General features: G+C 36.4%; 1 protein-coding gene across 7 annotated transcripts in view; it reads right to left on the bottom strand.

Annotated features, from left to right (window-relative positions):
• STXBP5 (syntaxin binding protein 5) overlaps positions 1 to 27179 on the bottom strand; it is a 109771-nt gene that overhangs the window by 74584 nt on the left and 8008 nt on the right. For all 7 annotated transcript variants that reach the window (XM_063329256.1, XM_063329258.1, XM_063329259.1 and 4 more), the window contains exons 3-4: positions 5312 to 5393; positions 4334 to 4434 (exon numbers count right to left, since the gene is read on the bottom strand). In XM_063329256.1, coding sequence (XP_063185326.1) covers positions 4334 to 4434; positions 5312 to 5393 — 183 coding nt within the window. The remainder of the gene's footprint in view (positions 1 to 4333; positions 4435 to 5311; positions 5394 to 27179) is intronic.

The following is a 27179-nucleotide window of genomic DNA, read 5'->3' as shown; positions in this document are numbered from 1 at the left end:
TAACTATGAATTGCACAGTTTCATGGTGAAAAAAACAATTTAAATACCACACCATAAAAGTTGATATATTAAAAATTAAACTGCTATCAGTGCACTCAGTGATCGATATGCAACGCACTCACACACTAAACACTCAGTTCTATTTTTATGCTATGATTCTGGTTCTTGCATTTATGCAAAGTCACAAAGCAAGTAAACTATTTCTTTTGGCATTAGAACAAGGAATTTCAGTTCAGGAAGGACACGAGTCTTTGATAACTCAACACATTTTTCATACTTGTATGTAAAGTGGGTTGGTTTGGTGTTTGGTTTGCAGCAAAGATGACTCAAAGTTGTCATCCCACACCACTGTTGCTTTGTTGGCTTTTTTTGTTTGTTCAGGTGGTTGGTTGTGTTGTTTTGTTTGTTTTTTTTTAAATCAAATTAGTCTATCACTTCACTCACTCTTAAATTGGTTCTGTGGAAGTCTGGCTCATTAGTGATGCGTGATTGCTGACCTTAGGTCAGCACAAAGTTTAACAGTTCCTGCATAGCAAGAAAACTAAAGCCAGATTGAATATTTATCTCACAACATGCTTTCAATATTTACTCTAAGAGGTATTAGCTATGCTCATTTTAGAATTAATCTAGCCTAGCATCAACATCACACGTGAACAGACAACAATTTTATTATGTGTAGGATATTTATACAGGTATGTAGATGACAGAGAAACTACATTGTGATTCCCTGAAGAAATCTTAGGGAACTACAAAACCTAAGATACTAAGTAAATTCACTGACTCATGTGTTCTGCAAAGACGTACTACTTATTTAACTTGCATGACAAGTCATGCAAGCAAGCCCCACCATGTAAGCATCATTATGCATTTTTTCCTGGCCCCTACAGACCACTTTGCACACTCAAGGAAGAATAGCCAAGCTTAGTATGACATTGGTTTAGTATCTTCTAACTTTTGTTTGGTAACTAGAACACAAAGCAGTTCCAAAACCCAACAAATACAACAGGAACAAAAGGCTAGAAAACTTGCAGAACTGTGCTTCTGACATCTGCCAATAATTTCAACTAACAGGTTTGTCATACATCAAAAACTTCATCAATCACCAATTCAGAAGACTTGCTTCAAATTACTAACCATCACTGGTACAAAAGGCAGTCAAGAGCTATGAATCCATTAAATGGCTGATTTCTTGTCTACAGATACTCAACTCATTTAAAAATTCAATAGAAAGCAGCATCTTTAAAGACTCTTGGTCACTACTTTTAAAGAAAGGTTTTGCTTGTCTAAAAAAAGCTGCAAGTTACCCAATAAAGACATTTTCCACAGCTCAGAACAAAGTCTGTATTAGGTATACAATTATTTTAAAAGAAATAGCAACTCTCACCACTCCCTGTTCTTAAAATTCATGAGTAGAAATCAGCAATTCACAACCCTTTCCATTCTCCACGACACTGCATTCTGAATTAACTTACAGGTAATTTAATACTCTGATTCAATTTTCAGTTAAGTATACAAAATACTTGACCCACAACACAAGCTGTGTCTTTTTTATTCCTTACCTGAAAGACATTCAAAACAGGCCTGAAAACAAGCTAGCCAAGCTAAATTACCAACAGGAGAAACACATGAAATCTAGAAATTGCGTTCTTAAACATTGGACAGTAATTCTTCCATATGGCTAAAAGCAGGAAATTAGCCAGGGCTGGTAAAAGAATATGCCAGGAGAACACAGAGTTCATTAACAAGTCATAGCCTTCCCCCCCCTTCTTAAACTTGGTTCAAGAATCATTTTCAAGACCAGGACATCCTTTAATCTGGGTAGCCAACTGCTACAGTTAGCTTTCTATACCACAAACAACCTTCTAGTTCACACCTAATCCTTACACATTAAACTCTGATTTGTAAACAAAATCTGAAGAAAAATGGGCCTGTGACATGTTGAGCTGAACCCCTATTAAACAGGACACAAATACTACTTTTTTGCAATGTCAACACACTTCCAGGAACTCTGGAAGTTCCAATTATATACCAATCAGGTATATAATTTTAAACCTTAACATCTACAGAGTCCTAGAGCAAATACCGGTATAACTGGAATAGTCGCTTCAGTCATGTAGTAAGATTTGGCTTTGTTTCCCCCCCAAGGACATTTTTTCCAGTTTAACTTATTTATTCTTTTACCCAAGCTAATTTCCAAGATATTGAAGTTCCCTACACAAGCTGGCAAATTAAAGTATCATTAGAAAAGATATTATTACAAGGCTATGTTGTAGTATTTAATATTTTAAATAATTCCTGTTTGAGAAGTTAGTTATCCTTATGAGCAAATCTTAATCCCCCAACATAAATTATTTAAAAGATTTCATTAATTAGGTATCAAACAATTTAGCACTTACTAATTGAGAAGATCCAGTTTTATTCATGAACACTCTTCTCAATAAACTTAGTTAATGCATATCATAAAACTGATCAAAGCAAAGCCCATTTGCTTCAAAATCACATAACATATCAAGCCTATTAGGTGTAATTATAACACTAAGAGTTCTTAGTAATCAGAGACACCTATTTAGAATTATTCAACAGTGAATTCGTGCAATTCTTTAAAGTTCAAAATCAAAATAATTCCCTAGTAATGACATTACACTTTATAAGGCTTTATTTTATAAACTAGTCAAAAGAAAACAGAATATTTGAAAATAGTTAACAGTCATCCAGTATGACTTGATAAGTGGCTATGACAATGTATGCTTCTGGGACCTTCAGTATTCTGGCTACTTCTATACACTATTATAAGGGATACTTTAAAATTAAAGTTACTAGAAGAATAAGCCCTTGTCTCAAACCATACCTTCACCACTCTTGGTAACTATGGTGCTTTCATTACTTATTTTAGCAAGGCACGGGTTTTCCTGTAAAAATCGGTATTCTGTCCAAAATTAATAACAAATACAACCAGTGAAGTGACATGAGTGATCTAGACTCCTTTCCACTCCTTCCCCTCTTTCTGGTAAGAGTTCAATTCCCTGTGACAGGCTTTATTAGTGAAAATGTCACATTTACAGGAAAAGGATGGTTTAAAACTTCACTCTGTTTTCCACTTCCACAAGTCTTCCAACAGACAGATTCATATGCAATCAGAATCACCTCCTCAGATATCTACTTTAAAGCATTAGTTATAAGTCAATATCCAAGTGTGGTTTCGGGCTGCAAATCTGAATTTTATATTGACACTTTAAATAGGTGCTACAAATAAAGTTGTTTAAGAAAGAAGGGGGAAGGGAAAGGGAAAAAATTCAGTTTGGATACACTACTGCATCTCCTATAGTTGGACAATCCTCATTGAGCTAGAGGCTATGAATTGCATTTCTCTCCTTTTTACTTTTATGCCGCATAACGGAACACTGTCACTCCCCTGAGGCAGAGAATTTTGCTCTGTCAGAGTTATTCCACAATCCACCCAACAGTCTGTTTATCACTTTGTATGACATTACATTAGAAGGTTTTACATAAATATTTATCTTGCCTCTTTCTATTGCTACCCATTACTTCCAGCTTATTACTTCCTGCCCTATTCAACAGGGTTATAAGTCACAGATTATTGTGTGTTCTTGCTAGCATCCTTTGAGCTCCCCAAGCAGTCCATCTCTGGAGCACACTGCTCAAAAGCGGACATAGCATTCCAGTTGAGACTTCACCGATACTGGAAAAGAAGGGCTACTTCCCAAAAGGGAAGGACTACTTGTTACTAAAAAAAAAAGACACACATTTTTTTGCAGAAACAGTATCAACTGACTTACAGAAATTTAATCTAAAATGTCTCCCTAGCTTGCTTACAGTGCTGCTACTTGAGTCTCAAAATTGTTAGTCAAAATGCATGTTGTTTTCAACTTCTCTGATACACGCAGGAGCTCTAACACTGCAGAATTCCAATCTGTCATCAACAGGAGAAAAACCTCCAACTAGAAAATTTAACTAGTTTTCCTGTTGACTTGTCGGTACACACATGCACTTTTTGCACCAAAATTCCTCTGGAGACATATATTGAAAGTCTTCTACACCTCTGCATTTTAAAGATGGGAGAATTGATGTTCAGCAATTCAATATGCAAAATTATAGAAGAGTCATCTCAGTTTAGGTCACAAGCATGTCTCCTCATAAGTAATTTGGGCCCTAACAGCCTGCAACTCAAACTCGATGTAGATCCAGTTTCAATTATTAACTGAAATTAATAATTATTAATTTAAGTTATTAATTGGACTGCATTAAAAATCAGATCTTACAATAGCACATAGTGTAATGGTAAGGGGCAAAGCAATAATAATCCAATCCCTACCGTTCTCTGTTAAATTTCAGTGAATGAAGTATAGCAGGTCTCTTCTGACGTAAGTTCCACAGGTGTAAGGTATCATCAGCCAAGGCACTCACAAGAGCTCCCTATGAGAAAGAAAAAGTTTAGTCAACTTACTTTCATAACCCTAGTAACATTATAGCACCATCATAGTGAAAACATATTATATATTTGCCTTCAGGATGAAAAAAATATTTATAAGCATGCTCATTGACATCATAGCACAGGCAAGTTCCAAGTAGTAGTAGTAATGAGATAACCGATGTGATCACATCATTCAGCTCATTCACATTTGGTTCAGTGCCATACCAAGGGGCAGGGTGTGGAAGGAGAAGCTATTTCTGGTGTGTGCACATCAGTTCCCTCATGCCCACCTCCATAGAGAAATTAAGCAACGAACTCAACTGCTAATATCTACGTCCTGACAAAGCTAGTGAGGTTTGACTTCACCATTCTTCTGAGCTAGAAATTCCCCTACAAATCTGGCCCCAGCTAACTGAAGAACAGCACTGCTGTCAGATCTCAGCTACTACACTCCTAGGAAAAACACACCTGAAATTACTGAGGGATCAGATTAGGGATATATGCTCAGCTCACATCTAAAACAGTAACTCTATCAAAATAAAATTAACTACCTACTGAAACTGTTTAGTACTACTGAAGACATACTTTACTACAAGAGACAACTTGCAATGTTCAATGACATGAATAAGTATTCCTAGGAAACAAGAGTTCTTACTTATAGCAAAGGAGTACTCTAGAGACAAAGCTATTTTCAGCAGTTAGTCAAGCATTTTCTAAAATTAAAAAGTTAATTTATTTATAATTATTATTACTACTTGCCATTCACTCTAAGAGTCACTTGTGTTAGCTGATTTTGATGCTTCCTTAATGAGAAATTGAAGGAGATACAGAGTTTATCTTCTCTGAATTATTGAACACGTACATCGTTAATGTACTAACCTCATTAATCAGGAACTGAAGCTGTATTACTGCAGCTCCACTGTCATGCTGGCAGTAGCATTCAACCCCCGGCCGACCAAAGCTGCAATTTGTACTGTTAAGGAATAACCGTCATATGTAACATAGGAAAAAAACCAAATACCATAACTAACATTGTCACTGCCACTAATACCACATTCAAACAGGTTAACATCCTGCTTCTAGCTAGTGCACTCAAAGTATTTAATCATGTAGATCTGAGTGATCACCAAAAAAGCCATTTATAAACACCACAAAGGAGTTAAAAAGCCTCTCTTACTTATCCCCATGGAATATGAAAGTTATGTCTAAGTCTTAACTTACAGTTATTTAAAGGATTCTTCATCAATGAGTACCCAATGGAGAATGATGAATGAGTTATTTTAGTAGTGTTAAATACCAGGACTAGTATAAAAGGAAGTTAATCTAAAACATCATAATCAAATGATAATATTTTGCCAGTGTTCAAGGAGCTTTCTCTCCTTTATAAACACTCCTTATAGATAAAAGAAGAGCTGAATGATGCAAAGCATGTTAAAAAAAAAGTCTGTGTGACAGATAAAAAGATCAGTAGCCAAAATATGGAGGAGGAGTCAATGGGAAGTTATGTATAATGTAAATTTCCAGGATCTCTGTACCAAGACTTCCTGGATTCACATCAACTATGAGATAACAAAAGCTTGTTCGTTTTCCCTCCCACACATAAGTCGGTCCTATACTTCCATAATGAATACCAAATAGAAGCAGCAGCAGCAACACAGATTCTTTTAATTCTCCATACGTGATTCATTAGTTGCAAAGGTTCTATATTTCAAATGCGGTTATTCCCTTTCTTCTGACACGAAATTAAGTAAATTCTCCAACCTCTAGGAGACAGAGCAGAAATAAAGTATATCCACATGAATTACGCAAAATTATCAGTATTTTATCATTATAGTATGCCCAGGGCTTCTGGAGTAAAGTTTGTCAAAGAGCTGAACACCTCTTGCTTTAGAGGCGCATTAGTTTTTGGAAAGAAAGGAAATAATTCCAAAGACATATGCAAAACAGGGAGTATAATGTACAATTTCTTCTCTCAGCATACACTAGAAATTAGTAAAACAGGGAAATTTGCAGAATGGGTGAGAATTGTACATTTACTGAGAAACTGTTGATCAAAACCCAAAGTGGATATGAAGACTTAAATAATACATGCATTCATGCTACAGACATTTGAAAGGCTGAAGAGATTACTAGGCTGCAGCAAATCAAAACTCAAACACACCTGCTGCTCAACCTCTAAGTTGGCAAGATAAAATGCAAGTAGAACTGCAAAGGGAACTAGTCTGCTTCAACACACTGCAACATTTTAACTTTTAAACTTCAATCACATTCTTCTCCTCGACTAATGAATCTGTATAACCTCCAGCTAACTGATGAGAGATATACCAAACAGATGTTGAATAATCCATCAAACTTAATACCGGCTTTCTTCCCCAAACAGAATTAGTAATTTAATTTTGTTCTGCCATGGAAGGGCTTAAAGAGCCAGCTCACCTCACCTGTTTTTCCCCTTGTATTTTACATTCCTATTAATATGGTTCCTATGTAAAGAACTCATCTGTACTTCACTGACAGTTTATAGCTCTTTAAAAAAAAGATACAGCTTAAAACTTGGTGGGGGAGGTGTTGTCCCCATAAATGATACCTCCCTACACAAACTCAGGATACTTTTACTGTAAAATCATTCCTTTTGCAATAACTATTGATTGACTACACCCATTGCCAGATTGGAAAAAATATTCCCACAAGGAATACCAGGAATTTCAGAGCAGATTTGCTTCAGCCTAGCTCATGCTTCTGCGTTCGCTTAAATTAATAATTATTTGCAGAAATAGACAAAAAGCCATTTCTGAAAGTGAAATTCAGACATTTACAGGAACTGAATTTTAAAACGTGTTAGCTACCTGCACTGACACAGGTAGTTTTTTTAACAAAAGAAGATTCTCCGAGCCCCCTCCCTGAACATCAGCTTCCAACAGAATTAAAGGTAACCTTTGTTCATTTACGCACACACAGTATTCGGAATTGAGGCTTTACAGCTACTCCACCTCAAAACAAGAGAAGTATGACCCAGAAAAACAGAGAAGCCCATGGATTCCTCAAGTTACTACAACATTCAAATTTTATCCCTCAAATGTTTTCTTTAAGCACTTCTGATGCAAGTGTTTCTGGAAGCATTGTTATAACTAGTCAGTAAAAATTTCAATATTAAGAATACCTGAACATTTCTTTAAACAAAAAAATCCTTTTACATTTTCCAGGATGCCTGAACCCGTTTCTCTCTCCAGAAATCAGTAAATATGCAGCAATGTGAGTAAGTTTACACAAGCTTTAAACATTCAAAGCAAATTTATTTTTCTTGACAAATTAGTGGAAGCCTCACATGCAGAACTGAAAATAGAGTTTGGCCTCTTTTATAGTGCTTACAGTTATCAAAAAAAAATAAAAAAATCCTTGCAGGTAGTCCCATTTAGTTCCTTTACACATGGATTATGTCATCGTCACTTTTTCACCTAGTAGCTAAAATTATTCTTCTCATCTCAAATTAATATCATCCTCCTAAACAGCATTAATCTTCTTTTCTAAAGCAATGCAAAGCCTCCCAGTTTTGCGGGGTATGCTGAGTTGAAAAAGCACGTCACTTAAATACTGACTGTAGAAGGATAATACATGCCTGTTTCAGTACATGTTAAGCATTCCTCTACCACACAAAACAGGCAGCATCCCAGGGAATGCAGTCTGTCCAAATCCTCTATACTTGCATATGTGTGCTTAAGGCAAGAGCGCTCACTGTACTAAGCAGTGATGATCTACCACGTAGTAGTCCCCAAAACAAGCAAAAATTATAATGAGTAATGACAGATTGGGCAAAGCATTTTAATTTGGTAGACAGGTAAAACTCTCTGCCGAAGACCTAGGGTAGCTCTAGAGGCAATAGTCTGCTTTGACCAGCACATCCTTTCTCCTTCACTTCCAAGCATTTCTTTCTACTATTCCTGCATCATCCGCTATTCCAAATATGAACAAATAGGATAAATTAATAGCTTCTCAGTAGCAATATTCAAAGGTACAGCTGTATTCCCCACTGCCATTAGGAAATTAACCCTGTAAAACACTAGTATTTCATTGCTGTCTTTTTTCTTTTTTTCCCCCACTTTTCGCTTGTTTTTTGAAAATGCAAGTAAGAGACAAAAGCTGTGGCTGAGAGAAGAGATAAGGTACTCATGTCCTAACACCAGTGTTCATTTTCATACCTGCTAGAAGTGCAGGTCGTACATGAAAGCACATTACCATGCTAACTTAATATCACATAATGACAGTGATTTTACTTCGGTTTATGAGAAATGGCAACAGTTCCAAAAGGTATTTTTTCCAAACAAGCTTCAGACCTAAGCTTACACTTTTTTCCCCCCCAGGCAAAATTAAAACATTTCAACTAGTGAGTTCTCTCCAGAATATATTCTTTAATATATTTTTTAAAAAATATTACTATTATTTGCAGCTTATCTACATAGGAGCACATATGCCCTTAGAAATCACATTTTGAAAGAGAAAACAAATTCCAGAATATTTATTAAAGCCCCAGCCCTTTTTTTTTTTTTTTAATTCTTTAATTTAAGTTACTCCAAGTAGACCTAGGGAATATTGGGAGGTTCTTCACCTGTTTCACCCTTCTGACACAGGACTCAGTTGCAAAAACTGTAGCCACCAACTCAGTCCCTAGCATAAGCCAGTTATGTATACAGAGACACAGTTGTAATATAAACTCCTTCCAAACTATCAACACACAGATATTTACATCTTCATGTCTTTACACAGCTATAAAAAAATTTTGATTGTACAGCACAAGATACAGATCGTGTTCCTTTATCAGATTTGACACTGTTACAATAGCTCGAGATTTTTAAGACAAATCTGTAACTGTAGCATTTTAAAATTCATTCCTAGATACTTCTCAAAACTGTAGCTGTAACATCTAACAGTACTTAAACATTTGACAATTTTGAGGCAAAAAAAATAGATCTCTGTCTACAAGAAAAAAAACCATACCACTGATCTGAATTACATACAAAACACTAAAGGAAGCAGATTACTCACAGCATTTTTCTTATCTATACCAGTCTGTAGCATATAGCCCTCCAGGATGGCATATTTTACTATAGTCATTGCTATGTATCAGTTTCCCACATTACTTAATCAGACCCTGAATTATTTTTATAGACAGCAAAGCCACTATTTATTTTGCACACACTTTTGTACGTGCTTTGATTGCGGTCCCCAAGAACTATGTAATAGAAAAAACACACAGTGATGGCGAGATTTCCAAATAGTATTTTAAGTATATAAAGATTAAAAGTCTGTGTGGTATTACTCACCATCGCCAAGTCTCAATACAATCCAACAAGAGATAAAGAGAGAGACTTAATTTACATCAAGTTACAGAGTACCATAAAGTCCTGGTGATGTGACACATCTAAGCAGGAGTAAAGCAGTAGAAGTGCAGCTTCACATGACTTTCCCATCTGTCAACCTTACCTGCACCTAGACCCAATCAGTACTGTTACTTGCACATACAAAAGCATGATCTCTCACAGAAATAATTTCGTAAAGAGCAGACTATCAAGACACACAGCTATTTACCAAGAGAGACTTATTCAAAAAGTTGGAAAGTACCACAGTCAACACTGCCTACAAAACTGACTTTGACATATCACATAGAATCATAGAATTGCCTAGGTTGGAAGGGACCTTTCAGATCATTGATTCCAACCATCAACCTAATTCTGACAAAAACCATCACCAAATTGTATCTCTAAGGGCTATGTCTACACGTCTTTTAAACACCTCCAGGGATGGTGACTCAAGCACTTCCCTGGGCAGCCTGTTCCAATGCTTAATAACTCTCAGTGTAAGAATTTTTCCACTCTAAACCTCCACTGGTGCAACGTGAGGCCATTTCCTCTTGTCCTATTGCCTGTTACTTGGGAGAAGAGACCAACCCCCATGTCTCACCACCCTCCTCTCAGGTAGTTGTAGAGAGTGATAAGGTCTGCCCTCAGCCTCCTTTTCTCCAGGCTGAACAACCCCAGCTCCCTCAGCCGCTCCTCGTAAGACTTATTCTCCAGAGCCCTCACCAGCTTTCATTGCCTTTCTCTGGGCACACTCCAGCACCTCAATGTCTTTTTTGTGGTGAGGGGGGCCCAAATATCTATATATTACCAAACAAGATAAAATAAAAATCCAAAAAATACTTTCAGGAGAGTTTTAGACTCAATACCAATCCTGATATGGTATCATATCATTATTTTTCAACAACTTTAGGATTACAGAGTTTCTTCCTAAAGCTTTAGGCCTGCATAGCATCTTGCTGTGATTACTCAGCTGAGCAGGTCTTTATTCTTCCCCATGCCTCAGTATTTGTGTTTGCAATAACAATACCACTAACAATAATATTTGTTAAGATTTCAGATCTGCTTTCCTCTATGTAAATAACAGCACAAAGCAAAAGCAAACTAGGGCTTTAAAACTGAGATTAAAGTTTGTCAGGTGGAAATACTATCAAATTACTGGTAACGATTTACTATGGGAATTGCAGCCAGACTATTATGATGTATTCTCCTTCTGCCAGCTAAGGAATGAGAAGGCAAGAAAACTGACAGTAAGGAAACAGGATAAGGAAAAAAAACAAAACGTCAGATACAGGCAGTCAGAAGACACTGGCTGCAACTTTCGTGTATCAAGTACAGTGCTGGCTGATTTAGCTGGTATCTTGATACAGTTTGACCTGGCTACTTGGACAGAAGAAAGTCAACATTACATATTATGCTTGGAAACCAAATCAAGTGTCCCTAGAGAGGAAAGAACTATACCTTGCAGGCAATAAAAAAAATATCTCTACATTTAGCTTCATTCTGTTAGTCAAAAGGATGAAAACAATGCAAGGCACCTCAGACATTAAGAGGCTACCATCTCAGTCATGGAATGTTACTAAAAGGTTTTTCCCCAAAGCTCTTCCCTTCTCCTGGAGAAGGGGAGGGGGAAGACAGGAAGATAAATTGGAAGAGATCATTTACACACCAAAATACTGGAAAATGGATTATTCTAGGAATCTTAACATCATACAAAGTTACCAAATATTTTTGAGAGTGCAACAGCGTTGATGGTTCAGCTTTTTTTTTTTTAATAAAAATGAAGGCTAAGAAGTTGCATTCAGATAGTTTATGTTTGTCCAAAAAGTATCTGAGATGCATCATCATGAAATTATTTAATACCATTTGAATTCAGCAGTTTTTATATCTCCTGACACTCGTAACAGTTCATGCTTTCCTAAGGAGAGGGGAGGGCACAACAATAGGTATGGTATTTAAACAGCTGATGTCAGATCTTATTACAAGTATGATATTAGCTTAACAGGTTACAGCAAACTACTACTGCCGTTAGCTACTGCAGCTTTAGAAATTACAGTGAAGTGGGGACTACACAACTGCCTGGAATCTGAATTTCTCAACTACCAAACCAGCTACCAATAACATTAATTCCTGCATAAATGCAGATCAACTTCCTTAAGTATTCATTTGTTTACAAAACAATGCTCAGCTCCTTTAAACATCAGAAGCCAACTGATTCAATGTTAACTTAAACAATAACTCTTAAATTCATAGGGTGAAAAAGGAGTTCTGTTTTGAAAAATACTGAAGTACATAGATCTCAGTTAAAGTTCATTAACTAGTTTCCGTGCACAGGAAGATGCAGCAATTTTAAAGCACAAAACCACTTTTTTTTTTTGCCTAAATTAGTATGAGTTATATATTTTAAACAATTATTGAACTAGTTTGCACAGAAACTGATAGGGAACAAATAGCAAGCAGTTATTTGTATCTGATCCATTTTCTAACACTAATAAAAGCTAGGAGTCAAAATACATCTTAAACTTCAAAGTTGCTTACACAAATATACACAAATACAGTATTTCCCAAACAGCTATGAAACATGCCAGCAAGTTTTCTGTAACGGCTGGTTTTGGTAGAATTTTCTCTTAGCTGCCAGTGAGAGGCAATCGTTCATTCGAACGAGACGTAATTAAGCAGTACAAATGCAAACAGGATTAAAAATCTGTGATTTAAAGTCAAACAAGCAACAAAATTGGTTTTCATAAGTTTCTATATCCACAATTCAGATAGCAAAGCATGCTGTTAAATGAAGAGGTAAAACCATCAATTTAGACTAAAGAACACAGTAATTTCAGAAGACTAACAAGGCTACAGACAGTCCTTTATTTTAATCACTTTGTTTTCTGTTCCAGGTTATGCTACTACAGTCTAAAAGCTATATTTCACCACTAACAATGCAAAAAAGTGACTGATCTGATACTTTTTAGGTGGGATGAATGGAAAGGAGAATGGCAGAACCCAAGGGGAAAGAGTAGGAAATTGCTACAAATACATCTGCATAATCATTCCTCTGAGTACACAAGACACAGTGAAATGGGTGGCAACTGCTAACTCACTGAAGTTTTTCCAAAGACTATATTCAGAAGAGAAAACCCAGGAAGTAATATATTTTGAAAGAACTTCATCAAAATTCAGAGGCAAGAATCTTGCTATTCAGTTGTATGCTTCTAAGTCCTGTTCATCTGTCATCCTAAGTTTAGACTAGTTTAATTTTAATGGCAAGTTTTTGTTATTACAAGGGTCATACTTTATCCATCCTTTTGGTAGCACATACTATATCACGACATTAATAATTAACCAGGCTTTTCCCCTATGTCCATAGCTTCTTGGCTAAGACTAAAGGCAGGGCCATTCTATGCTCCTAGAACTCAGGAATACTTGGAGTAAGAATGTCTCTTCCGAGTATCCAAATCTTTCATACAGACATTGCCAAGAGCAGCATTAACAAATGTAATGTTCTGAACTAGATGTTAAGTGAATTTATATACCTATTTAGTTTAACTTACGAAAGCATAAAGTACCATAGATATTATCTAATAAGAAGGACAATTTAACATTTTCAAAGAACATAGCCAATCAATTCTTGGCTGTCAACACTGATTTCCAATTGCAAAGCAATTCTTTGCTAGGGCCAGAAGTCTCTCTTAATTCACAGAGCATGATCTAAAGCATTTCCCTTAACTCTTGCCTGGCAAACAAATTTTCTTCAGTTATTTTTAGTCACTGACTACTAGATATTTCTCCCCCAGATTTTGCTGTATTGATATTAGCTCCTCCCCTTGGACACAATCCTTCAACACTTAACTTGTGGATGAGGCTCAGATCGACTCTTCTGCTTCTCACACCATTTTGCCTTGCACCAATGATGGAAATGACTCCCTTTTCCAAACACCCTTTTGTAGGTGTTTTATTAATATAGTAATGCAGGGGTATCATGGGTTTGTTTTTTTTTCTTACGCATCCTTTTGAAGTACTTACCAGCAAACTCACTGGCTGAAGTTCTAAGAACCTAACACAAACAAAAAGTAGAAACTTAGACCCCAAATGAAGGTGGTAGATAAAAGTTTAACTCTCTGCCTATACGAACTTGACATGACAATGTGTCCCCAGACTCACAGTGGCAGTGGTCACAAGATGGAATGTCTTCCATATACCCAAAGTGATGTTCACAAGCAGTACTGCTGCTATTGCTTTTTAAATATTTCAGCTAGCAGTGTCTGAATCCTAATTCAAACATAATACAATAAATGGGTCTCAGGAGAGATTTTTCCTGAAGTCTGCTCAAAGGCATAAGTAGGGAGACATCTCAAATCTTCTCCATTCAAAATGGCACTTAAGATTTTTAAAGTTAGCTTCAAACATAAGAGCCATCAATAACTATCCTCTCATTGATACTCTAAGTATTTTGCAATATAGACCTTCTAAGAACAGCGTTTTCAATGTTATTTTAAGCCTGCTCAAGCTCCACTGCAGTATAATTTTTAGTTTGACAACACTAAATAAACTGAGAAACTTACTATTTCACTACTATCAAAGTAGTAGTAACAATTTTATAAAAGTTAGCTCAAAGTTACAATCACAAATGATAAACTAAGGTACAATTCAAGCAATTCAGTAGATGGCACTCTTCCACCAAAATCAAAAGAAGAAACTGTCCTCATATAAATGAGGGTATCTTGGAGCCCGAATTCTTATTTTTAATATGCAAACCCAGTTCCTACTCATTAGAGCATTTCTTAAATTTTTTGTGCTTTTCATAGAACTTGGAAAAATAGTTTTTTTACATGCCACAATATTAAGAGGGATTACTATGTTTTGTTCAAATACCTGTAATTTTACTTAGCTATTTTTCCCAGACTTTTGTGCTATTACACATAGCTCCATTTCACACCACAAAAATAGCTGCATATCAGTGTTGCGTGAAGTGGTACTTTTGTGGTTTGTGTTTACCAGAAATCCAACTTGAGATGGACTATTAAAACACTGACATTGTCCCTAAGGTTGTATAAGCAACTTTTTAATTCATCTCTCCTCAAATGTATTACAGTTATTTATTTTTAAAAGTTTATGCACCATTGCAACATCACTAGTAAGCATTTTGCTTTATTTAGCTTAAATTTTATTTTAAAATAGTGCCAAAAAGAGATAAAAAAAATCATTAGAAAAACCTAAATTAAGTTGCCAGATAAAAAAAACTGGCATTAAAACATGCTGTTCTTCAATATTATTAAAATGTTAAGCACAGCATTAAAAGTAACACTACCCATTCTACCTTGACTTTTCTTTTTAAAAATTGTTGCAGATGCCACCTCAGATCCTGTATTTTGCTCTTTCTCAGTGTACTTGAGGACTTCAGATAGGTCCCTTCTTTGGCCCCAAGAAAGGCACCACTCAACAGTGCTAAAGCACTCCCATCAGAGTATAAACACAGGGCTACTGTTTTGTACAGGCTGTGGGATGTCAGAAACAAACAGCTTTTCTTAGCACCGGGAAGGGGATAATTCAGTGTTATGAGCTTTACAAGTACCCACAGCCCAGTTTAAGACTGCAAAGGGATGGAAAACAGATCATCAACAGAAAAGTACAGTCCAAGGTAGTTCTGTGCATTTTTCCTGCAGCTTTCCTAGTAGGCATTTTAACTACTAGATGGAGGGAAGCTATCACCTTGCAATTCTAGCTTCGGTGAGACTTTTTTTGGATCCTTCAGAGAATCTGTTCATCTTCTAGCCTTGTATACTTCCAGTTCCAGTCAGATTCCAAATAACATCTGATACTTCAAGCCGTTTTTATCTGTCCTGCTATTACAAGAATGTTTGTTTTACCAGTTTGTCATCTGCTACTAATTTCTGAGGCTGAAGAGGTATTTTGATTAACCTTGACAGAAGGGAAGAAACCTCGCAAGTAATAATTTGCTGTAAGTTTTATGAAAATAGGAAGCTGAGAAGAGGGAAGAAACTCAGATTAGATCCACATCCCATCAAAATGAGAAAGGTGGCAGCATCACCTCAACATCCTAAGATAGAGGCTCTGTATAAAACGCTGCAGTCACAGAAAACATTTCAAAAGTTAAAACAGGTAGGTAATTGCACTACAAAATAGAGCCATATGATAGCAGGTTTCACAGATAAAGTGTGTTTCTTTCCTCTAGACACAAGTATCCAAAATAATGAATATCCACATATTACAACTCACTTCCTGTAACTGAAACTGTTTAGTTCCAAGGGAAGGGGAAACCCCATTCTCTTCATATGATAGCTTGAAGGAAGTGTTATACACAGCAAACTGCAGTTTCAAGCCCTTCAAAGATGCAGAGCTATACCTGTTTACATTGCTCAGCATTTCCATGGTTCCTCCACAATCCTGTAGCTTAACTGAAATATCTAGCAATAATTCTGCAAGAATGATATTGTCTTGAAAAAATACATGCAGTGAAATTTAATAGTTTGACCGCTGATTTAATTAGGAGCAAGGAAAGGGTCAGGGGTGTGAAAAAAGCTGGGCATTTGTCTACACTGGCTGCATTGTCTAAGAAAGGCTGCAGAAACAGAGCAGAAGTTTTCCTTTCCACAGAGTGGTGCTGTCTCCTTCACTGCCACCTTGCTCCCCAAACGCCAAGGGAAGACATTCAGGTTTCCACTGTTCCTTTCCCCCCTCCTCCCCCCCCCCCTTTTTTTTTTTTAAATGGTGAAAAGGCAACAAGGTAAAGAGCAAGTCTGCACAAAGATATGCTTGAAGAGAAATACAGACAGATTTCTCAGAAAATTACCACCTTCAAAATGACAGCTGTTAAAAAGCAAGACTAAGGAAGTTTGGAATTATTATTTTTTTTTAAGCAATTTAGTTCCCACTGGAATCCTCAGCAACTTATTTACACATGGAAACCACTCCAAGAGTGAAATGGCTGCTGCTTAGTTAAAAGATAAAAAGTATTTCAAAACCTAGCAATCATATGTATTCCAAAAAAAAAAACCAAACCCAAACAAACATGTAACCTCTATCATCATCACTAGTCACAGTAACACCCCCGCAGATAAAAATTAAAAAAAAAAAAAAATCAAACACTCACTGTTTGAGGTAGACTATCAACATAGTCCAGAGCTTTACTGAGGTTTTAGTATCAAAGCCTGAAGTTACAGATGTCAAATAAACAGTGTTTCCCACCTTCTCTAGGGAAATTTCCATCTGTGGGAAACAGCACTTTAGAAATGCTGGAACATGAAAATATCCAGGGCTCAGACAAGAGAAAAGTATTGTCTGGAACAGGATTCTTCATCTAGCCTGAAGATGGTTTCTAAGCAGCAAATCCCGATCATTAAAATTAACATGGCATTGTAGCCCAGTCAGTTCAGCCCTGCTTTGAGTCAGGAGAACCTGCACTGATACAGTGTAATTCACTGCTTAAAATGTTTTTAAACATTTGTTCTAATGTTTTGAGTGTTAGACAGCTTTTTCTACTCAGCAATACAGAAAATGAAGCCAATTTGTTTTGAAAGTTCACTTCCATAACACCTTCCACCAAAAAAATACAAGAGGAAACCAGTGATGTAACTCTCAGCCAGCTACTGCAACTCACTAGAAGTTGAAACATGGATGTTTTACATATGCTCTGCATGGTGAGGAGTAAAAACACAGGAGGCTCAGATATAATGTGGAATAGCAAGCATTTAAGTTGATATCTGTCAGACTAAATCACCTGTTATGTTTCTTTTAAACATTTACTAGAAAGAAAAGAAAAAAACTTGGGGAAAACTATTGTTTCCATGATTGGGCTAGAAAAGTTTGGAGAGAATACTGTCTTTATAAGGTACCATTCAAAGTTTATTTCTTCTTTCTTGTTAGCATAGTGGAACAGCAATCTTAAATGGAAACAAATAATCCTGTTGTAGATTGATGGTGGTCAGTAGCTCTGTGTGAACTGAAAAAAAAGTTTTCAAGAAAGGCATTAGACTTCCTGATGGTAAGGAATTCCACCAGAGCTAAATTCAAGCCACATATGTATTAAGAGAATAAAGCTAAGTGTATTTTCCCCTTACAAAGACAGAATCTTTACTGGCCAGCTGCAAGCAGATTCATTTTCATTCTTTGAAGCATTACAAGTCTGGTAGTGTTTTGCTTGCAAAGTATCCCAACTTCTCTTCAAAGGACTATAAAAAGCCCCTGACTGATAATGCTAGCACTGCAACCTCAAGCCTGACTATTACTCATTTTAACTCATGAATGCCCAGGTTACCAACTTCAGCCTCCAGAAAAGATTTAATCAAGAATCACTTACAAATCTCCACAAACACTCAGAGTCTGCTGGACTCTAAACTTGGTGAGTCTGCAGAGAACAGGTGGCTTCAAATTCACTATGTGAACAAAGTTGCACAGTCAGGACAAAAACATTTCAGATTCAAGCCTTATCCCTCCTAACAAGCCACAAACTTGTATCTCTTGAAGCAGAGAAGAAAGAGGAAAGAGTTAAATCATTCATCCCAACCACCTGAGATAGCCTCTTCCAGGATGGATACATTCTTGGAAACTATTCCTTGACAAGAGCTACGATTAACTCCACCAGAAACAGCACTGTACAAAAGCACACCTGACAACTGTAAAACAGTATTTTTGATGAAACATTTAGTGAGAAAAAGAAATCAGTCATCTACAGACACTGAAAACTGCATATGTTTAAGATAAAGGCAGACTAACTAGGTTTTGAAAGACAGATCATTTCTGTTAACCAATAACTCAAAACAGCAAGTATAAAAGGAACAATCTTTTCATATAATCTCCTCAAACACAAATGAAAAAAAGGAACATCAATTAGTAGCCTGTACAAACCCAGGATGAAGTCTGTTCTACTTAAAACTACCATGATGACATGCATTCCGTCAAACAAAAACAGTATGCTGAATCGTTTTTTTTTTAATAAAAGGACTACTAATAAAGACAACCAGAGAAATAACATACCAAATAGCTGTGACTAGCTGAGCTACTGAGATACCTCAGATTATTAATATTTTGAAAAGTGAGCTGAAAATAATATATTTATAATTATTTAATATCACTCATACAGAATGCCCTTGCACTGATCATCTTTAAAGATTCTCTATTAACACACAGAGACAACAGTTAGAACAAGTATTCCCAACAGTTTAATTTCATCAGAAGTGAACTCCCCACAAATTACATTTGTATAATCTACACTTTATGCTTTTAATGTACTATAGCAGACAATGAGAAGTTTCAGAATACAGTTTTGTATTTTTTAATTAAGAGGTTTCTCTACTTTCAGAGGTTTTTTGTAGAACAAACTATGTGGACAAAGTTTTCAAACTATGCTTCTGAGTATTTTACCTGCTTTGTAACTGAAATCTGCTAATTTTGACACTAAATAACAATTTCAGGAATATTTTGCAAGAACAGTCTCTTTGAATGACCTTTCCTACAGCAAGTGAGATTATACTCCTAAAAATGCTGAACCATTACTCCAGCATTGTCAGTAGCAACTTCTCTGTCAAACTGGACACAACTACTATAATAGCACACTGTGGCATCTGAAGAATGGCACAAAATAGTTTTTCCCCTTTAAAACTTACTCAGGGCCATTGTTTACTGAACAGCACTCTAATTGCAACAGTAACCTCAGCTACAGACAAAAAAAGTGAAGGCAGAGAACATCATCAGATCACAGTGTGGTTACCACACAAGTTTTCATGCCAGCTTCCTCAACATTAAAACTCACCACTACACCACACCAAGGCTCTTGGTGTTTTATGTTTTACCATACCATAGAAGTTGTTTCATCAACTGTTTAGGCATCCGATAAGTTTTGCTCAAGCAGCAAAAATTATTTCCTTGCTAATAAACTACAGAAGCTTAGAAAATTTTAAGTTGTGCTTACAAAACTTATTGCAATGTGAAGTGCTGAGTTGAAATTAAGAAGTTTGTGCAATCATACTGTTGAACAACTTCATAGTTAAGGAATTCTTTCCTGTGACAGGAGTCAGCCAGACAAAGAGCACAGGAGCCACCATACTGACTCAAGCCCATGGAGCACACAGAAGCCATCAACATGACCTACGGAGAGAACACCAGCCTGGCCCCTTTTTGCAGCTTATTCCCTTTTCACTCCCAAACGAAATCCTCCTGGTGGATTGGGTATGTTAGAGGACAAATCCCAGTCTAGTCTCTTCGGCATTTGCTTGTAGAGCTGTTGTCTGCAAGTTTGTCCATTCCCCTCCCAAACGCACCAGTTCAGCCTGCCTACAGCCTCACACACCCACAAATTCTAGAATGTCACTGTTCATTATATTAAAACTAAAAATTGCTTTTTATCTCTTAAATCAGTCTAATAGTACTTTAGTGAATGCCTCCTAATTTTTGCACTGCAAATTTGCTAAATGACAGCTCAGGGAGCATTAACTAGTGCCCTCCCTCAGTTTTACAACCCTTGATGATATTTACCTCTTCTCCGCCTCTCTAAACTGAGAGGACCAAGCATTGTTAATCCCCCCTTAAGGCAGCCACTTTATTCTCTAGTTTCCCTCCTCTAAATCCATGCCACTTAGAATGCAGAAGCCTTTCTGTGTAAAACACAGAACTCAAAATGTGGACACACCATTGTTCTACATGACAGCAAAGTTATGCTTTTTTTGTTCACCATGCTCTTCCGAGTTTGTTGGGCAGATTTGGTGGAAAAAAAAAAATATCAAAAAGTTCAAAGAAAATACACATCTGCTGATTTGAATCTTTGTACTTTGACTGCTGTGATCTTTATGTCTCAGCAAAGACATAGTTTAATCTAATCCTATTTTTCTTCATATATACTGCACATATGACTTGCAATATAGTATATTAAATAGTGTACTATATATTTAGAAACCTAAGTATTATATCTGATGTGAATTCAGACAGGTGAATTACTATGAAATTATACAAAAAAACCTTACAAACTAAACGTTTAAGTGCTATTCTTGGAATTGAAGTAGTGTGTCCCAAGTTTCTGCAGCACGACTAGGAATTGATTTTTTTTTTCTCCCTCCCCTCCCCTCCCAGGTCAGTCTTGAAAATAATGGAAGACTACATTTGTAAAGGACAGCCCAACTTTAAGTGAGTTATGAAAGCTTGTGGGTAGACAACAACCAAATACTTCCCTCCTCCTGGTTTTAGAAACTATTCTTCTTTTAAAGGGTTTTATTAAGGTGACAGCTAAAGTCTGTAAAGTCCTGCCTGGGCCAGGGTACACTAGAAACAGATAAATTAAGGTCACTTTTGAACACTTAAGGGAAAAAGAGCCTGTCCATAACCTCAACAGAATAGTAAGGATTTCTACAACTTCAGCCTACTGAAATGAAATGCAGGCAGCTGCTATTTGCCAGAGGAACTGGTGACGGTGATCACCTCTAGTGCTTATTATACCAAAGTAGATGACTTTACCATCAGGTGCAAGAGCAGCAAGAGCCTCATTTTTAGCTATTTTATATTAGAGAAAACGCATCAAGGCAATTTTTTTTAGCAGCTACCATATACTCACATTTAAACCATGCACTATTACGTTTCTGGCCCCTTTGGCATTGTAATCTCTGGTACTAAAATAGAGCTAGTTTTAAATAAAGTCTGCTGCAAATACAAGTCAGTTCTGCTGCAAAGTAGGGGACCAACCAGATACTGATACATTCACATACTGTTCACTTAGGTCTCTAATTATAGACATCACAGTGCATAGTCATGTACTTGCAGGTCTGTAGAAGTTAAGTTTTTATTTCAGTAGAGCTGTATTTGCAAACTGCTGTAACTGGGGCCTTCATGGCTGTTGGCACTAACACTACACTGAATGCATTACAGGTAACTTCCCTGCATTAAAAGAGATATGTTTACTAAGTTTCAGTCAGTTTATATAAAGCTACAGAAGGTAAAAGGCTGCACAATCAAAAACCATGGTCTGGAAGTGACAGAATGCACTGTTAGTTATGCACAAGACTATCACAAAGTACTGGAACTGCTTCTGGTTATATGCTAAAACACAAAACTGCAGTTCCTAAATATTTTGTAACCAAAATTCACTGTTAGCATCTTCCGATGTACTGCTTCCCCTACTAGGAATTGCCAGCAGAAAGAACAGATCATCAAAAGTCAGAAAGTTTACTCAGGATTTTTACCCACATTTTTTTTTTCCACCCAGAACAGCATTTATTTGATCTGGAAGTTATTGGCAGAGTGTTCATATGGAGAAAAAAAAGCACCCAAGAAAAACCAACAAACCCACAGTTCTTCTAAACTGCCATAGTTCAAAAGTAAGTAGTTTTTGTGCTTTACTACTCAAGAAAAGAAACAATATTATAGAAGTTCCTACTGCCTCTTCCTCTCAGCATCCTCTAAAACAGGTATAAGTTCCATTCTATTTTAATTTATTTTTCTTCTTACTATCCCTTTGACTATTAACATAATTGGAACTATATTCACAGTACTTCCATGGGCAATGTCTGAAAGAAAACAACTACAACAGCCACGTCCTAGGCAGCCACATATATTGTGGGTAACGGGAAAAAAAACTTTTTGGACCTATGTTTTTGTTGTTGTTTTGTTTTTGTTTTTTTAACTGAAAAATAGAGAAGTACAAAACAAGTTTAAGAAAATGGTAGTATTCTTTGTGAGTTGTTGCTATTTGAATATCATTTCCTTTGGTCAGCATTCCTTTTGAAAATATGAGAACATTACTAATGATACTGTGTACTCTAAAGAGGTAGGCTACCCAATCTCTTTTTTCCCAGGTTAGTAATTTACCATGATTTCTTTCTTGAGTGTTATGTTTCCTACCTAACTATTTTAAAGAACGAAGGGATATTCCCCATGGCAGCAAGAAATCTTATTATATTTAGTCACTTAGATCTAAGTTTATTGGGTGCTTTTTTGGTGGCTTTCCTTTTCATCTGACATTCAAGGGTGGCTGTGAAACTAATCTCACTGCACAAGTTTGGAACATGTATAAAAGGGAACACCAGGCAAGTTACTGCTATGCATCCCATTCTGCATATTAATAAGACTCACTATATCTTAGTAACTGTACTTCTAATATCAACACTACAAAGTTCAGTCAAGAATGTTTTTCAACTGTGAAGATGAACATCTGCTCTGTTTAACAAGGTAGTAAGACTGAACAGAGCATATGCTAAAAAAAAATATACAGGCACATTAATCCTATCAATTTCACATTACGTGATCACAAAAAATTACCATTCTATTATTTTTTCCCTAACGAGCAAGTAGAAAAATGCGAATTGCTTTTGTCCCTCTGCTGCTGCTGACTACAAGTTGGCATTACTAGGTGGGAAAGAGGCAGGATCTTTAGCAGAAAAGGTTATCAAAAACATTGGATACAAGATGGATCACCTCTTTAGTTCACTACTCTTGAAGTGTTAAATATATCATCTTAATGTGAAACAAAGATCTAATAATGTTAATTGAACACATACAGAGTACAAGCCTGGCAGCAGCTTCAAGAGGCTATGCAATGCATTCCCCTGCTTGAAACGGCATAAATCGCACAAAATAAAATAGTAGCTTGCTAAGCAGAAGTACAAAGGCCTTGCTTCCTTTAGATCTGCATCCTTTCTTTAGTTCTCTGGTTTGCCAAGTTAAAACAGCTCCTGAGAAGACTTTTCACTAGAATAAAGGAGCAGGAGGAGAGGATTAGTTCTTGGAGAATCCATAGGAGTTACCTCAAAATGGTGAGTTTGGTCTACAGCCTTCTTGGTGGAGAACCTAACCTCCTCTCTCTGCCAGTATTGCTATAGTTTGAGCAGGACAGGCTGAGAATTATTCTGGACACAGAAGCAGTGGTCACTGCAATTACATTTCTATAGCAAACTAAGCTTCAAGTTGCTCAAACAGAACACAGGTTTTGTTACTATAATTTTAAGGCACCTATGAAACAAAATCCCATGACATGCAGTAAAATTAATAAATAATGTAGCCTTTCATTATTTCCATCAGGCTATAAACTTCTCTGTAGAATAGTGATCAAGTAGTTGATTTTGCAAACTGCAACACTTTAGACTGCACTCTCAAGTATTACAAGATCAGCACAATTGTCATTATGAAAAGCTTCAGTTTTACATATTTTAGTTAGCTCAACCAGCATAAACTAGCATTCCTCAAAGCACCGAATCTTGCACTTTGTTTTCTACACTAGCAGACACAAATTTCAAGTTTCATTTACTTTCACTATTCTTGACACTTAAGATAAAATTCAAAGCAAATGAAAAATCTGTAAGTACAGAACCAATGATGCAGGGCAGAACAACCGTGAACAAATGACTAGGGAAGATCTATTCCTTAACTTCAGTGAAAAATTTTAACTAACACAGTATTAGACTCAATCTTAATTCAGCAACTGATATGGCAGCCTCAATGGCAGCACTATAAATAACTAGAATTTTTTTATTTTCTTTAAGATAAGCTTAGGGATTCAAAATAGACTGTCTTTGCAGGAAGTGATTAGGTTAGAACAACTAGCACACAGACCAAGGCTGTCATCAAGTTGTACAGATCTCAGACATAAAAGCAGTTTTGGAATCTCTTACCAAAGAGAGATTTTCACTGTAAAACAAAGTGTTTTTCATCGTGGCAGAGGGTTTTAAACTGAACATCAGTGTGTCCAATCAGGCTAAGTGATAGCTGCAGAAAAAGTAATTTCATGAAAGAATTGTAAAAAAAAAATCAAGATGAATCAGGATTCAGTATGAGTCTCCAGAGATTGACAGAATTGCTACATATTTTAGAAATCTACTAAATAAGGAATTATACGACTCTAACACAGTCTTCACTAGCAAAATATTTCACTTTTCATTATTTCTAAGACCTTCATTATTTTAAACCGTGCCCAAATTCAGCGATGCAAGTATCACTGCCAGAGATTTACATTATGTCATTAGACCTTCACCTGTATTTGCACTGGAAGCCAATAGAAGTAGTAACTTAGTGTTCCCTTTGATAAACACGTATGCTGTATTATTATCAAGTGCCTATGATAGAAGCGTTGACATGAAAAAGGTCACCTAAGTTATCACCAGTTGAATACTAAGAGGCTATGCTTGATTAGGACTCAAGTACCAATTATGATACCACCATTTAAACTTATGGTTCAGCAAAATAAGGTAACTTCAAAAGCTGCTGAAAGACAGCATACTGGCAGTAGGTAAGCAATGCACTCTCTCATGTGGTTTTGGTTCACAAGTATCACAAACTTTTTCCTCAGGCCAGCAAACAAATAAATACACTCCATGTCCGAGAAACAGATCTCTGGAAAAGTAAGAGTCTTGTCTACTTAACCAGATGCACTTTGCAGGATTAAGAATCTATAGTTTTCAAAAAAATTATAATGATCAGTTTGATGGTATACATCAAGAGCAGGAAGAGGAAAAGAGACAAACCCAAGAGATTAAAGATAAAGGCCTACCACAATATTAACGCTCTCAAAGCTTCTAAGAACTCTATTTTTTTTTTGAAAACATGAAACCATTACCAGTTAGCTAAGATTAAGGACAAAGCGAACTATTCCCAAAATACATGTCCTCCAGTTTTGTTTAACTTCACATAGAATGTAATAATTTACAAGTTTTACTCTGTTTTTCACTGAGCTTCTACATAGAAAACCCTAGAAAAAACAGATATGCTATGGGAACCCTGATAAGTAATGCGGGTTTTTACTGTTCCATTAAACTGAGAAACAAAACAAACAGTTCTAGAAGAGCAATAGGAAACAGATAAAAATAACTGAGGGTACGGGTACTTCTAGTCACCTTAAAGGTAATGTGTACGAATGCTTATCTTTGCATTGTGAAACCTTTGTAAAAAGGGAGATCTGGACACTTATCAGGTGTTTAATGCAGTTACAAAGATTTCTGCCAAACAGGAAGTTTCGTTAAGGGTTTGCAGTCTTGATTTGTGCTTTCAAGCTATCTTCATCACATCTCAAATTGTGAGCTCCTTCTACTTTTCCAGACACAACTTTACTGAAACTATTCATTTCTTCTCCTGCAGCAATAATGCTACTTCAGTTCTAAAAGCCCTTCCACAGTGACTGAGAAAGAACAAATCCAGTAAAATGTTGAATCAAGAGCGTAGTGAATTGAGCACTGCACCAGCGTCTGAAAGCCTAAGCTGGGTCCCAGCTGTCCAACTCCCTGTTACATTTTACCCTAAAAACAGCAGCTCACACAATCCATACCACCACAGTGTTTCACAAATAGCTAGGAGGTACAAGGAAACAGGCTATGCTAGTGCTATGGTAACACGTGCAGCCTTGCAAACTTTGCATGCTTTCCGAAGATGTTTCCTTCCCCAAGCTCACTATGACCCAGCAAGTTTGAAGCTGCAAGGCTATATCCATTAGGCTTCTGCTCTGTCAGCAAAATAGCTACCGGAAATAAGAGTTTTCATTCTAAAATTCATTTTTTGTAAATTGCAGTATGAGATTTAATACAGTTATACTTCAGGTATTTTTGAACAAAAGCAATTACTACTAAAAAGCTGTTTAGTAGAACCGCAGTATATGCAATAATACATCAAATCAAAGACCCGTTCAGTTTTCTTGCTTTGATGGAAGTATCACCACGTCTCCCAATACATCTAACTACACCATCCTATTTATTATGAAGAATTCAGTCATAGCCTGCTCTGTGTACTACTAACTTGCTATAATTCCACACATTTTTAAGAGTTATGTGTCTCATCATGACCTTTTGACCTTATTTCACTTCAGAATATCCAAAGGTAGCTGATTTTCTTCATTTAGGGGATGGGGAATTTTCATTGAAAGACAGACATAAGGGAGCTAATGATACCCATGTGAACTAAGTGCTGGAAGATATGATAAGAAATGGCAGAGCATAAAAAAAAGAAAAAGGAAATGTGATAAGATTAATGTATATTTTAAGCAAAGTAGTTTTCTTGTTTAAACTACTCTCTGTGAACTGGGTGTCAAGGTAGCCAATAAACATTTTCTTAATAAGAGATAATCACAGAGTCTTTGTCATGACACTATTGCAATATTTTTAGTAGTTTTACTGATGTACTCTTCCCAAAACAGGAAGATTCATTTGAAGGCCAGAAGAACATTGGCAAAGGTTGAGTCTATTCTCTTCAGTGTAAAAATGCCCAAAAAAATTACAATCCACAAAACAATAGTTTAGTTCGACTTTGTTATGTTCACAGAACAGATAGAATCACAGAATAATTTAGGTTGGAAAAGACCTCCCAAGTTCATCTGGGTCCAGTCTCCCACTTGAAGCTGTGCCAACTTCACAGTTAGATGCTTGGTTTGAAAAACTGAAATCTTTGCTCTTCGTACTGTAAGCACAACTCCAGTCATTGCC

The sequence above is a fragment of the Chroicocephalus ridibundus genome, chromosome 3 (assembly GCF_963924245.1).
Source record: "Chroicocephalus ridibundus chromosome 3, bChrRid1.1, whole genome shotgun sequence".
Lineage (NCBI taxonomy): Eukaryota > Metazoa > Chordata > Aves > Charadriiformes > Laridae > Chroicocephalus > Chroicocephalus ridibundus.
Note: the sequence above shows the minus strand (reverse complement) of the source record. Positions and strands in the feature narration are given on the sequence as shown.